Source organism: Aulonocara stuartgranti (assembly GCF_965226115.1).
Source record: "Aulonocara stuartgranti genome assembly, chromosome: 13".
Classification (NCBI taxonomy): Eukaryota; Metazoa; Chordata; class Actinopteri; order Cichliformes; family Cichlidae; genus Aulonocara; species Aulonocara stuartgranti.
Window position 1 is genome coordinate 16,248,089 of NC_138949.1, and position 15,256 is coordinate 16,263,344.

General features: G+C 38.1%; 1 protein-coding gene across 1 annotated transcript; it reads left to right on the forward strand.

Moving 5' to 3' along the window:
• The first annotated feature begins 776 nt into the window (after positions 1-776).
• On the forward strand, positions 777-14,259 carry hmgcll1 (3-hydroxymethyl-3-methylglutaryl-CoA lyase like 1). Its single transcript, XM_082556210.1, has 9 exons — positions 777-1,006; positions 3,339-3,416; positions 3,896-4,003; positions 4,377-4,472; positions 4,672-4,820; positions 5,362-5,425; positions 5,860-6,048; positions 12,363-12,488; positions 12,868-14,259. Exons 1-9 carry the CDS (start codon positions 911-913, stop codon positions 12,985-12,987), a joined length of 1,026 nt encoding a protein of 341 aa, XP_082412336.1. The 5' UTR covers positions 777-910; the 3' UTR covers positions 12,988-14,259.
• Positions 14,260-15,256: the final 997 nt, after the last annotated feature.

The window sequence follows — 15,256 nt, forward strand, 5'->3', positions numbered from 1 at the left end:
AAAACCAGATTTAGATTTAGTTTTAGTTTAAACCTTTAGAATAATGCTGCTCTGCTTTTATTTCATTTTTGTACCCAAGAGGAGCCTTTAAAAGTCATTAGAGGCAATACACTCTTTAGATTAAAACATTTAGGGTGACAACTGACAGTCATCAAATTTTAGGTCTGCTACAAAAAAATGTCTTTCCCAAGGCTGATCGCATGAGTCGCCCTCCTCCCCTAGGAGATTGAGGTACAGGTCTCTCATCACAGGGCAGTTCAGCTTGGTGAGATGGTTGAATGCGAGGACTTCATTAAGCCCCTCTATTGTTAACATCTGGGTTCAGAATGCCTGTTTTCTCTGGTAAATGTTGCCTTGGCTTAACGGGGGATTTTATTACAATATGCAGTTGACATTGGCAGCAGTGGCACGCCTGGCAATGGAAACTGTTCCGCCGGTTCAGGTCACAGGAGATCAATCAAAGCAGGCTGTTACACTGAAACCTTCAATTCTCAGCAGTACAGGGAGGTGAATGTGTATGTGAACTTGTTGAATCAATTAAGAAGAAAAAAATCACCAGCTTTCAAACTGAAGGAAGCACCTTTTCCTGGCCTTTATTTTCTTTATTTCATTCATTTATTTTCCTTAAAAATAAAGGAAAATACTCCTCTGTGCTTAATTTCCTCTCTCGCTCTCTGGCCTCCTCCCCCCACTTTAGGAGATGTGGTTGTCATGACAACCGCTGAGTCATCCTCTACTGTAAGTAGCCATCCTCATATTTAATCTCTGCATGCAGCGAGGCCCTCCGCCATCCAGGCCTGCATTAGCACACGGATGCGACACATTAATTTGCTCTGGGTAGTTCCCGCGATCTGCGAAGGTTATTCCCGGAGAACACGGAGCTGCAGCGGGCTGAGCAGCAGCCACACGGATGGGTAACGTGCCCACCACAGTGAAGCACTGCCTGAGCTATGAGCAACTCATCGAGGACTACCCGTGGCTGAGACGCTGGCTGCAGGAGGACAAGGTGGGCGTCGGTTTTCCTTGTTTTTATTCAACTGCACATGTTCGGCCACATGACTTCCTCATGACAGAGCAGAGAGGAGCACAACACAAGGCCACCTATGCGCAGATGCGCAGATGCTGCTGTAACTAAGGTGGTTAAAAAAAGAAGAAGAAGAACATGCGAGTACCTTTTTCTCAATAAGAGTATTACGTTAGCATTATGTATGTTTGGGGTAATAAAATACACTCAATAGAATATGAATAGAATAAAATACAACAGAATATGAGCTGCCCCAGGCTTCATTTTCAGTTGTAATGTAGCCTATTAGAGGTAAAAGTAGTGTAAGTGAAAGAGTCCGCTCGATTTTATTCCTGCATTTTCGAATTTATTTTCACTTTTACTTTATAACATTTTTGTAATCCAAAGTATGAGTATATTTTACAAATAGTTCATGCCTATCTGTAAAAAACGTACATTTAACTCATAACAGTTAAAGATATTACAAGCTAAACCACATGCAGTACTGTGCAAAAGTCTTCAGTCAACTTGTTTCTGTATATGTGGTTTCCAAGTCTTTTATGTAATTTTTTAACTTCTGGGTTGCTTTTTCACTCATTTTCAGTTCAGTCCTTATACATAACCATTTTCAGAGGAATGTGTTTTGTTTGTTTGTTACACCACTTAACACTGAGCCATGCATTAAAAGACAGACAACTTAGTAAAGATCGAATTTTAGCTTAAAACTCTGCATGGTGTGTAGTGTAGCCTTAAAAAAATTGAGGAAACTAGTCAAGTGGATAAAAGAGGAAATGTCACACCTAGAAAAACTATCTATGGTAGTTAAACAGTGTCTGTTCCTCTTATCTAATTAGTCAGGATAAAATGTGGAAAAGAACTGACACAGGAACTGAGAGATACATCTGCCTCTATACTTAATCTATCTACTGTTCACTGAAGTCTCAGTGGAAGAGTGGCTGTACAACAGTCTGTTGTACCTGTCTCCTGTCTCCTGTCCAGCTATCTGTAAAACACGAAGAATCCTCTGTCATAGTTTGGGACTGGATTTCGGCCAATGGTGTTTGGGATCTTGTCAAAATTGAATTATGAACCCAGAAAAGTACCATCAGATTTTAATCCACCTTGCATTACCACCTAGAAAGGGTCTGATTCGGGAATATGTTCATTTTTCAAAATGACAATCATCCCAAATACACTGCCAGTGCAGTGAAAGCATACCTGCATAGAAAAACACACAGTGGAACACTATCAACCATGGATTGGCCTCCCCAGAGCCGAGACCTCAACATTATTGAAGCAGTTAAAGCAGTGTGGGATAATCTTGATAGAGAATCAAACAAAAGGCAGCCAACATCCAAAGAAGGGCTTTGAATGTCCTTCGAGAAGCTTGGAGAACTATTCCTGAAGACTAAAATAAATTACAAGAAAGCTTGTCTAAAAGAGTTAAAGCTGTGTTGAAGAATAAAGGTGATCAAATCAAACATTCACATTCAAGCTTGTTAGAATTGCACAAACACTGTTTTCGTGTAATACACTGTTTCCATGTATGTTTGCACACGTTTCAGCAAACAACTGCATCTATTTTCCATTTTTCTAGTAAAATATAAAGAAACAAGGGGTAGCTAGACACTTTTGCACAGTACTGTATATTTCTGAGCACAGTACTGTGTGCTCAGTTTGTTCTGAATAAATATTTGATATCTATCTTCCATAGATATAACACATTAGCTCTTTACCCCTTGAAAATTGACAAAGATTAGACTAAAAATTTAAACTGAGTGGATTCTTTCACATTTCAGGCCTGCTTGTAGAAGAGTTAAGCTGGGATATCGGTTAGCTTTCTTTGTTTTACTGCTCCCCACTGGAAAAAACTTAAATAGATATTTTTGACGGCTATAGTCAGATATGTGGTCTTCACTCTCTGCTTAAATATCACTGTTGCTAGGTTCATATTGTAATCTTTAAGGTCTGTTGAGGTTTTGCATTTAGTTCAACAAGGGTCTTTTTCTTTAAAATTATAAGGTTGAGATCAGGAAAAAAAAATACCTTGATCCTCAGAATATTCCTTGCGGTTTTAGTGGAGTTACTCTAACCCTTCTTCCCAGCCTTTCCTCTGTGTCACATCTCATGAGTTTGCATCTTAATGACATAGCAAGCTTATATTTGGGTTCTAAAGTTTCAGCTGGGTTGAGGTTGAAAGTTATTCATGTTAGAAATAACATGACCTGGAGCATCCCACGGTAAAAGGATGGCTGACTTCTCCGTGTTCTGTGTCTTGTTGAGCGGTGTTTCTCTTTTTATTTATTCCCCTCCCCCCCATTTGATATTTTCCCAGACAATTACAGGACATGCCTATCCAGAGTTTGTTAAAATTGTTGAAGTTGGGCCAAGAGATGGACTTCAAAATGAAAAGGTATACTCTGCAATTACAATCACAAACCTTATTTATATTTATGGGTACCTTTGTTTTCTAATACTATACACAATCCTCCCTGGAAACTCCCATTTTTTCTATACATATAACAATTCATAACATATGGGTTTTGTGCCATAATTGCTAGAAGCATATGTTTCACATTGTCTTTGAAATTGAATAGGAAAGATGACACAGCTTCTGGCTGAGTTCACTCTCTTTACCTACCATTTAGAGATTATACTGGATGGGGGGAAGTAATTTTATTTCTACAACATATTACCTGAAATTTGGCATATAGCGAAGCTATCTCAGAGTTTTCAGCAAGTGCAAGATTGATCATGTCAAATATGGCTATCTGTATAAATAACACGCAGCACAGCAAAATACTAAGCCATATATCTGCTTGTCACATCTCCAACTGTATCATGAGAGGACTCAAATACAAAATAAGCTATTTCAATTTCATTGTTCTCCAGGAGATTGTTCCAACTGGGGTGAAAATCCAGCTGATAGATATGCTCTCAGGAACAGGCCTGTCTGTGATCGAGGCCACCAGCTTTGTCTCTTCAAAGTGGGTCCCACAGGTAAGAATTCTTCTTTTTGAACTGCAGTTAAATGCTGAGTGATTTATTAGGCCCTCTTTCTTGCTCCTCTAGCATCCTTGTTGGAGCTGGAGATGGTTTTGGAGAAAGTATTTTATTCATTTTCTCCTTCTCAATCAAATTGTACCCCTATTTACTACTTGGATACAAAGTCAGACGTTAACACGTGTCTCCTTTTGTACTGAGAAAAATGATAATTAATTTGATCTTTAATGCTGCCTTCAAACGTGTGAAAGCATTTGTGAATTCCCAGGAACATGTTAATATGTTATTATGTTATTACCTTACCTATGTTATTGCCTGTTATGTTGTTACCTTTAACATCTAATTAATATATCTTCCTCCCTTTATTTAGATGGCAGACCACACTGATGTACTCAGAGGAATCCAGAAAGCATCTAATGTTCAGTATCCTGTTTTGACACCTAACTTGCAAGGCTTTCAGGATGCTGTAAGCATGAATTTTCACTTCAGCGTAATGACCTGTGCTATATACCTTTTCTCATATAATTCATCATGTTTACTCAAGCTTGTCAGTTTGAGTTAACTGTTGGCACTACATTGTTTTTATTAAAATAGTTCCTGCACTTACGTTAGCGTGACTCACAGTGAACACGGTTTTACAAGTTTGTTTTCTCTGGCGATTTAAGGTTGCAGCTGGTGCTACTGAAGTGGCTGTGTTTGGGTCGGCATCTGAAACCTTCAGTAAAAAAAATATTAACTGTTCTGTTGATGAAAGTATGCTGAGGTTTGAGGAAGTCATTAACGCTGCCAAAAAGCGACAAATTCCAGTTCGAGGGTTAGTATTCTGCCTATTAATTCTCTGCTACAAAAATGAAAACAAAATGAATGAAATGAAATGAAAACAATTCCCTTGATTTCTGAGCTTCACACAGATTTTCACTTTTCCCCATAGGAAAACAGGGCATTTGAACATACTGCAGTTTTTATATAGAAGAAAACACACAGTTCAGTAATGATACTGTTATAGCAAAGTTCCAGATGTTCACCAGGACTATATCTATGCATTAGTAAACCACGAGGCCAGATGAGGTAAACCAAACAGGCTAACTTTTACTAATGTGGGCCTTTTATCATATCATGGAAATGTGTGTGTGTGTTTTATTTTATTTTTTAAATTATAGGAACTGCTTTGCCCATAAAGGACACCAAAACACTAATAGGCTTCTGGACACATTGGACCCAATTCTTTTTTTTTTTTGAAGAGCACACTATAGTATAGAAAATGTTCAACAGCTTTTGACGTTTTTTTTTTTGTTTTTTTTTGTCAGTTGCTGAAACTGACAAAATAATGATACTTGTTAACTTTATCTTCTCAGGTATGTTTCTTGTGCCCTTGGGTGTCCCCATGAGGGACACATTGAACCTTCCAAAGTGGCAGAGGTAGGATTGTTCTTTACACTTACAGGTCTTTTAAAACCTATCTGTTCATTTATTTAAATGATCTAAACTAAACTGAATCGTTTCTTGAGATGTTGTTCTGGTTTTGTTTTTCTGTTTTTTTTGTTTGTTTTTTTTAACTTGTTTTTCCTGGAATTAATTAATTTTGTGGATGTCAGTGCTTTTCGATATATATGTCAAAACTCAAAGCTAATTATTGTCAGTTCATTGCTAAATGAAAAATCACAATAAATGTTCATATTCTTTCCGTAAGCACAGATTGAATTAACTGAAGAAATGTAAAATATAGCATTTATATTCTCTTCCATTTCACTACCTAACCAAACATAACATGGTACTTATATTTGAAAAAAAAGTTATTTTACTATGTAATCCTCTTATAAAGAGAGCATTTTCTATATTTTTATTATTTTTAGGTGGCAAAGAGATTATATGAAATGGGCTGCTATGAGATTTCCTTGGGAGACACCATTGGTATTGGTACTCCAGGATCTATGCTTAAGATGCTGCAGAGGGTGATGAAGGACGTGCCCATCAATGCGCTTGCAGTTCACTGCCATGACACCTATGGGCAAGCACTGCCCAACATCCTTACTGCACTCCAGGTAAGAACACGGGTATTGTGCGGCCAATAGTCTCAAAAGTACTTATGCTTCTACCTATGATGATTTTGTTTCTTATGTTATTGTTTATATTATTATTATTGTTACTATAATTAATATTTCCAAGAAAACAAGAAGTTTTAACGGTTCATTGCCATGACACCTATGGGCAAGCACTGCCAACATTCTTAGTGCACTCCAGATAAGAACCCCTAAGATGTGGTACTGCCAGTAATCTCAGAACCAGAAATTGCTAATGATCTAATGATGATTAGATTTATTATTCATTGTTATTTATAGTTATTGCTATTACTGCAGTTGTTAATATTATGAGTACTGTAGCGACAGAAAGAGCTCTTAAGTCGAAAGTAGAGCAAAGTCTTTGTCAAAGCAGTTAGCTTGACAAACAAAGAGAGCAGATGGAAATCTGAAAAGGAATCAAATAGACAGTCTAGTGTGTTTAACTAGAGAACTATTAGATGATAAAAGCAACAGATGACACCTGTTGAGGATCAGCTTGTGACACCAGAACGTTTCCAAGCTTCATTACGGTCCTTAATTCTCCATCTGTCATGAAGTACATGACAGGATTATCTTATTTAATGCCCTACATCTGTCTTGTAAACCAGCTTTTGTGCAGCTATTTCATAAGTCTAAGATTAGACATAAAATACATTAATAATGACAGCAAACAGTCAAAAACTTAAAAACAAACATTTAAAAGTAAATGAAGTTAGTTTGTAAATGGAAGTCAATAAAAGAAGGAGACTAGCTCCAGGACTATTGAAAGGTGGATAGGGTAGGAACTGTGAATTTTGGAAAAATTCTCTGAACCTAACAGGCAGCCGAGAGGGATCTTTAAAAACAGAGGCAATCAGACACAGTTCAGCTAATTTGTTGGTGTGATTGGAGGGTATGGAGGTCTCTGAATAAGCAGAAAGGTAAAACAGTTCAAAGATCCAAAAGAATAAAGGGATAATATAAAGCCTGACAACTCTGGGAGGACAGATGTGCCTTCTGATTCAATTTTAACAAACCTTCTGATTCTTGTGGGAGAGACATAAAAGGTGCTAACACTTTTAAGTGGAGAGGTCTGTGTTAAGCGTACAAATGCTGGTAAAGTTAGAAGAGGAAGCCCTCTTGCCGTAGTTTGTAGTGTAGATTCTCCTTTTGGACAAGCACAAGACAGCAATGCATCGTCCTCTTGATCCCCATATCCTCTCATGTTAAATTGTCTGACAGCTTTACTTTCTGCTTTCCCAGTGGATTTGGGGTACCTTTGCCTTCACATGCACATCCCTCCCCCTGTGATGAATATGAATGTTCTCGTGGAGAACCACAGACCGATTATGGATAAATGCCCGGCCTTTGCATAAATCAATGTAGTTACTCATGATGACATGAAGAGGAGCAACCAGATGTGGAGGCAAAATAGAGGTGGTGATTCTTGTTCCAGGATATCATTCAACTTTCTGCCAGCATCATAGAGATCACAGGTCTTTGTTTTTTTTTAGGTTGATTTAAATCATTATCCCTGCTGGGAAGCATCATTTGTTAAACTTCTCCCAATCCATCTTTTTAGACACTTTTCAGCTCACATGCTACAGTCCATTGAAATACAGTGTCCTTTCTTTGCAACGAGAAAAAGGAAAAATTGTTTTTATTTTCCGCTGGAGTCAGGAAAAAGGAAGCCAAATAATGTAATATATCAATAAGACTGATGTATAGTTATTTTGGCCATATATGCCACTTTAAAATGATGTAAAACTTTTTATTGCAAACTTTTATATTAGAGTATTTCAGAGCTTAAAATTTTTTTTTGTTTTTTTTACGTTTTAAAAAGCGCACATATGTGCCTAAGCTTTAATGACAGTCTGTCAGTCTATGGCATGATGAATGTGTTCTCTGTTGTGTATGTGTAGGCTACAATGGGACACACAGAGAACCAGAAACCATCAGTCAACGAGGAAAATCGGCATTAAGAAACATGATCTAAGCTTCCCCACAAAGCAAGATGATTCACAAACTGCTTTCAAAAAGAAAAAAAAATCCCAGAATCTTAATGAACTTAACAATATGTATTGTACAGTTAAAGGTATACACTCTATAAGTGCATTTGGGTTGTGAATCTTTGTGAAGGAGCTGTCGTGGGGGCATTTGTCACCACTTTGCCTGTTGCGAGCCAGTAAACCTGACATATATCCAAACATAAAACAGAGGCAATGCAGGCAGGGCTGTATCAGTTTTACTGGAGCGCATTGTCACCACAGAGGAGGAAGCACACTGGGGGCTGGGTGGGTCAACAGATGTGAGGGGGTCAGCACAAAGGCTCACCTATTCAGTGTCTATTGGACAAAGCGACTGAGAGCTAGGTGGATCGAAGGGCCCTGGGGGGGTGGGGGGGCTTCTAGCTCGTCTGCCGCTTGGCTGTTGAACTTTCTGACAATGGCGTGCTTAAAGGCCAGTGGAAAATGATCCTTTCATTTGCTCTACGGTGAGCATGTGATGAATGGTGCTGCAGCTGCAGACGCAGCTCTAGAAACGTCTACTCAAGTACTTTATTTTACTCGACTGTAAACGTTAGTATAGTATTTATGCTTCAGTTTGCACAAATCACTGTATGACTGCAAATGTAACGTGTAAATGAAATCATTCATTCATTCACTAATGTTACACATCCACTAAAGAAACTGTTGTTCCGTTGTGAAACTTGCAGTTGAACACTTATCCCTTCTAATAATTATGATGGAATTAATCTAATATTGTACTTCTCTGGTACAATTTATGGTCAAACATTGTTCGGAAAGGCAGCTGATCCATGTCATGTAAAGAAGCAAATATTTTTAAGGTTAAATCTGATTCTGAATGGTTTGAAAAAGAAAAAGTACAGAGAGATGGTGAAATTCCTGCGTGGATCATATTTACAATGATTCATTGCAGCTGCCCCATGGCCACAAGAAATAATAGCAGCCAGGGATATTTAGCTCACCATTTGCTCACCCATAAACAAGTAGGAAATTAAAGATTTTATCATAGTTTTTCATTACTGTGTGCCAGAACTCCACACCACCAACTGGGAGAGAAATGAATTCCCCCAGTGCTGTCAGCCCTGAGTCACCTCTTTTGTTCCCGATAAAGACATTCCTTAGTCTTTGTACCTTTTTTCAGGAGGTCTAGGGGGGCTTTGTTACAAACCTACCCTGGCAGGTCACACAATGACAATGTATGTACTTAGATTTCACAGGCTTGGCAAGGAAAATTATTTAATCTTACCTGCAATTTTGGTGTATTGTGTACTACTGCAGCTGGGGAATACAGTATAACCTGTCTGGGCTCACACTAGAGATCTCTACTGACAATAACATCCATCTGCAGTATTTTCTTTTGTCTCCATACATGAGACTCTGTTCAGCCTTAGTTTACTAACATATTTTACTAACATCCAGTTACCTAGCAGCTGTGTTGAGCAGTGTGTTGATAACTTTAGTGCAACTTTATGTTGACTTCTTTGACTGAATGGTAGAAGTTATAATGGATAGTTATAAAGGATCATTTTATCTTGTGACTGGTGATTTGCTATTTCAAAGAGTGAAATCCGCTCTGAATCAAAGCCACCGACGATACTTTCTGTTGAGTAAACAAGTAAAATCAATTTCAGCTAAACTAGAAAATATTTATTATAGATTATTAACTTTTTTTAAAATGAGCCCTTGTGACATACTGGAATATATATTTAAAAGACAACCGTAAAACCCACATAAATACCACAAAAGGACAAAATAACAGTAAAAGAACATTTATTTTTCTTTTTTCTGTATTCTTAGGCTTTATTTTACTTTTTTTTTTTTAACTATTTAAAAAAAAATGCTTTTAACATGTATGTAAAGGAAGCAACACTGATGTAATAAATGGGTCAAAAAGCTCATTTTCATCTGCAGCCCCTGGGACGATTGCTGTTATACAAAATAAATAAATACAGATGAAGAGCTGAAATATAAATGTTTATTATTCAAAATCAATAAATAATTTAATTAGCAAGTACATAAATTCCTAAGAAACTGGATTATCTGTGAATTTATTTTCTTATATTTTTTCTTCAATTCCAACCAAATTCATGTTTTAAGGTGATAAATATGTTATATTATTATTATTATCATTAGTAGTAGTATTTTTAGTATTCATTTACATTATATTAAAAATAGGATTGCATATTAAAGTTGAATAACTTCATATTTGTCACATCACATTAGTCAAACTTTATTTTCTTTTGGAAATGATAAAGTAAAATGTGATTTATTTATTCTTTAAGTGCTTGTTTGCCTTTTGCTGTCCGGGGTTCGCTCCTCGAAAGAAGTGATATAAGTGTCAGCACGGGATCCGTGACAGTTTCTGTCAGCCTTTCGGTTTATGTAGTCGTGGGTGAAGCATCACTGCTTCGTGTCCTTCGCTGAATGCACACTCTTTCTTTCGCTCGCTCTGTGACGCAGTTATAAAACCAAAATGGGAGCTTGTCCATCTTCAGCCTCGTCCACTCAGAGCGCAGAATGTAAACAAGCTTATCCCAAATCATGCAAGTTTGAAAATGTTCAGTGTCTTTACCCAGGAATGCATTGTTTTTATATAGCCGCAGCTCACTCAGTATGGCTTTTTAACACTGAGCACACATCTGGTTTCTGGGTAGTGTGAACCTAACTGAGCATTGGCAAGCCCGAGCTGCTGACCACCAGTTCCTGCGTGATTAGTGTCCAGGGGTACGGGGCACGCTGCTGAAAGGGTTTGTTCTGTTCCTCTCGGAAACAGTACGCTGAAGACCTGTGACCTTATAGCTAGAAGCGAGAGGATTGGCATGGCAGATTACAACTCTGTGTTTATACTACAAAAAATTCTGCCTAGTACAATATCCTGCTCTGGCTTTAACCAAGGTCTGGAAATCTCGTGCACTGCACACACCGGAGTAGATCTCCTCCTCCTTCTACCCACCTCCTCCTCTTCCCTTGCCAACATAAACAGCAATTACGGCTGGCTCAGACAGCCCCCTGAAAGAAGTAGGTTCTTGTCTGGAGGAAAAGCAACCAATTAGCATCATTGTTCCAAAAAAGCAATAGAGATTCTTTTAATTTAACTTGCTTGGTCCTGCTCTGTGGGGTACCGGTCCTTCATGACCCAGTGCCACTGAGAGGATCAGTGTGTTAATTTTGTCTCACTGCAGGATCCTCTGACATCTGGTTCTACCGCGGAAGCTGGAAAACATCTTTAATATTCTCATGACAATCCCAGGGACATGTGGAAAACATCCCAAGACCTTAGTCCATAATGACTCTGAAAACTGAAGGCCTGTCTTGGTGTGAAAACAAAGGTTTTATTCATGACTGGGTCGCGCACGTCCATGGCAAGAACAGTGACTGTGTGTCTTTGAGTAATATGGGCATTCAGAGAAAGAGTAAAATGTGCTTCTGTAAATTTCAATGTCAACATCGAGCTGCAACAAAAGCACCGGGGTACTGTTTCCTGGGCAGCCTTTTATAATGTTGGGTAAGCTGTCCAACAAAAGCAACGGATTGAGAAGAACAACTGAAAACGCATCATTAATTTTCATATGGAGGCCAGGCGCTCGCTATCGTCGGCAGTAAAAAAAGGAAAAACTTTCCCACAAATTTCAGCAGTAATGTTTGTCGTGAGCGCTGGTGAGCCAAAAAAAAAAAAAAAACGCAGTAGAGTACACAACTTGAATTTTATCTCTTGTATATTCTTACATTCGTGTAAACAAAGAGGCCCTTAGAAAGCAGAAACATTTGTAATCAAGGAGATCAGCGAAATAGTTTGCCATTAATGATTTTTTTTGTAGCACATTTGTGTACAAATGCATTAAGTTTATTGGCACAGTTTGATTGGACACTAAGCAGCCAAGGGGAAAAAAAATGTCTTCTTGATGTGGCAAGAAAGTGAATCCCTATGGTGAAGAGCAGAGTCGTGCTGTAAAAACATGAGTAACCAGGACAATCAGAAACATATGAAATCTTCTGCTCAGCCTTTATAATATTCCTGTCATATGAACAAGGCCATAATTATGTGGTGCTGGTGGTTTGAGCTGACAAAGAGGATGACTAAGCCATACTGCGGGACATTCTGTGCCCACTCATCTTCAAGCCTTAAGCCCACGGTTCTCAGAAACAGCTGTAAAACACAACCACAGGCCTGGCAAGGTGCGCGGCACCAGGCAGAACAACCCAATAGAACAAAGATCTTTGTTCCTGGATTTTACCTGACATGAAGTCTTTCACGGATTTGCCGAATGCCTCTGTTGTTTGTCCTTGCAGATGGGGGTCTCTGTGGTGGATTCTGCAGTAGCTGGCCTGGGAGGATGCCCTTACGCTCAGGGTTCATCTGGCAATGTTTCCACAGAGGATGTTCTCTACATGCTTCATGGCATGGGCATTGAAACAGTAAGTATGACTTCACTGTCTGGTGTGTATGTACACTTGTGTCTAATCTCAACAAAACCAACGTTGTACAATCTTTCAAAGCTCACTCACATAAACACATCGTTCTCCAAACATACTGCCCTGTAACAGTTTATTTGATCATATTAGTGGTTCTACATAACTTGTGCAAGACTGTGGTGTTGCACACACTTCTCAGGAACAATTTATTTAACAATTCCTACCCCTGCTGGTAGAAACGATTCACTGCGGGTTAATTTTCTGTCACCTGTTACACGTCTTCTTTTAATTTCAGTGAGAAAACCTTAAACTTGCCATTTCTTGTTTATCTTGTGCTTATTATATTAATTGCACTTTTACTGATGCTGGGACGTTTTTGCAGGGTGTGAACATTGCCAAAGTCATAGAGGCTGGTTCCTTCATCTGCAGTGCTTTATCTCGCAAGACAAACTCCAAGGTTGCCCAAGCAAGAAGCACGGCCTGCTGTGATGCGTCTCTGTAATGGAACGTCTTTAAATATTTTAGTCTGTTCCCTTTAAAGTGCTTCCCCGTTGTTGCTGCCTTCAGATTTGTTGCCTATCTGTCTGTATTTGAACTACATTGTTCCATGTATCTCTTGCATGTCATCTAAATAATATTGAAAACTATCTCATTTTTATTATTTTTTTGCTTTATTGTTCATTTCCAGTCTATATTTGCCGTCTGAGTACCTTTATAATCTACTGAACACATGCATCTTCCTTGGCTTAGTTTTTGCTCTACACAATTTTTGATGTAACAAAAGCAAGCGTCGACCGCACTGAATGGAAAGTGACAGGAAGCTGGTAATTATCAAGGGGAGTATTCATTTGTGATTGAGCTTTGTGTTGACGGCTCGATAATTTATGATCTTATGATTTTATTCGTTTGCATTGATCAGTGGCCTTATAAAATTATGTAACAGCGTATTATAATCCTACGTGTATGAGTGCCTCCACATGCACCTTGCTTCTCTGAAGACCTTTTGTGATTTCCTGTGAACTTGTATAAATAATTCAAAATAAGACAACTCTCAAATTACCACAAAGATAGCATTTTAAAGGAGGCACAGAGGAGTTTTTGCCATCAGGTTTGCCAAAGATCCCTTAAAAAGTTCCTCTTTATAGTCTTTTTTTTGTATTTCAGAATTTTACCACGACATAAACTACTTTCTGAGACAATTGTCTCTGTAAAGTTGTCCTTTCATTTTTTTTTCATGTTTACACCCTGCTATGCAATCTGTAAATCAGAAAGTAAAGAATAAAAAAAAATCAGTTGTTAGCTCTTCTGTCCTGTTCCTCTGCGGCTTTCTTTCCTACGGCTTAATTGCATTCAACTTACATCCCTATTTTCAAAAATCAGACTAATTAGGATGCCAGCATGATGCCAACTGGGAAAGAAAAGCACTCCACACTAATGAATAGATGTTAGATTTGCATAAGCGTATTAAATTGTGATAATTGTCTGCCCATGGCGGTCCATCTTAATCACGTAACAAAAAAGAAAATTATGCATTCATGTGCAGTTGCACACAGACTCAGTCCTGACCTGTCTCCACCCCCAAGCAAAATTCCGCCTGTGAACCACATTTAGTCACACCTGATACCCAGTGCTCCCACTACAGCCTCGTTAAAACAGTTTCCATCTCTAAGAAATGACCGATGTTCAAACAAACAATATTTATTGACAATAGATATTTTTTTCCAATATTAATATTAAACCTGGCTTACCTGGATAGTTGACTGTGCATTCATATTCCCCAGTATACCCAGGAAACAGTAGCCAGTGTCCATACATTGCTGGAGATTTGGTATCTACAGTTTTTATTTGTGTAAATGCATTTTAACAGAGCTGTGCCTTATAAACACAGTAAACACTTATTAAAGGCACTTATTAAATGTATTTGACTCTCACTTTTATGAGCCAAAAACTCACAGAACATAGTCATGGTAGTAGCTACAAGCGAGCCAAGAAGTTATGCTACTAACACAGTAGTACCTAAAAATAGCACCACAACTTTACCCTCAATGCTGTTCTCGCCCTTGTGAGTGTTTTTTGTTTGTTTGTTTACTTTATGTTATCTTTTAATGGCAAACAACAACTTTAGTGAGACATTTTACACCCTTTTGGGGCCCTCTACTGGCCACATGGCTCCAAAGTGGCTCTTAGTTCTGACCTTTGTTCTCCTAGATCTATCATTTATGTGCAGTGATGTGTCTTGGGGAAAATACATAGAAAGAGGGGAATTAGATAGCTTCAATCCCATAGTTATCAACTGTGTAAGTGAAATTTTGTAATATTAAGATCATATAAAATCTTTTGAAAGATGAAAGGCTTAAACAGCCAATAATTTGGGTCAGTTTTTGTCATGCAAAGCAAAAAGTGGAAGATGAGAAATAAAAAATAAATTACTGTCATGGTCCCAGAGTTTTTGTGGATATAAATTTTGGATTCTTCGATTTGATTGTTGTAGTGTTTGATGTTTTGGATTCCTGATTTGATCTCTTTTCTAATAGTGGCTTTGATGTTTTGTGATATTGTTGAGTCTTTGATTTCTACGATTACTTCATGTTTTTTCTAGTCTTGCAAGCCTGTGTTTTGGTTCATGTTTCCATTATTCTAGTTGGCTGAGCTTTAGTTTTACTATGATGGGGTTCTTTTCTAGTTTTCATTGACGCCTGTTTAGACGAGGCTCTGATTCTTGCTATTTATTTTCCACTCATTGTTTGAGTTTATCAATTGCTTTTAGCTCC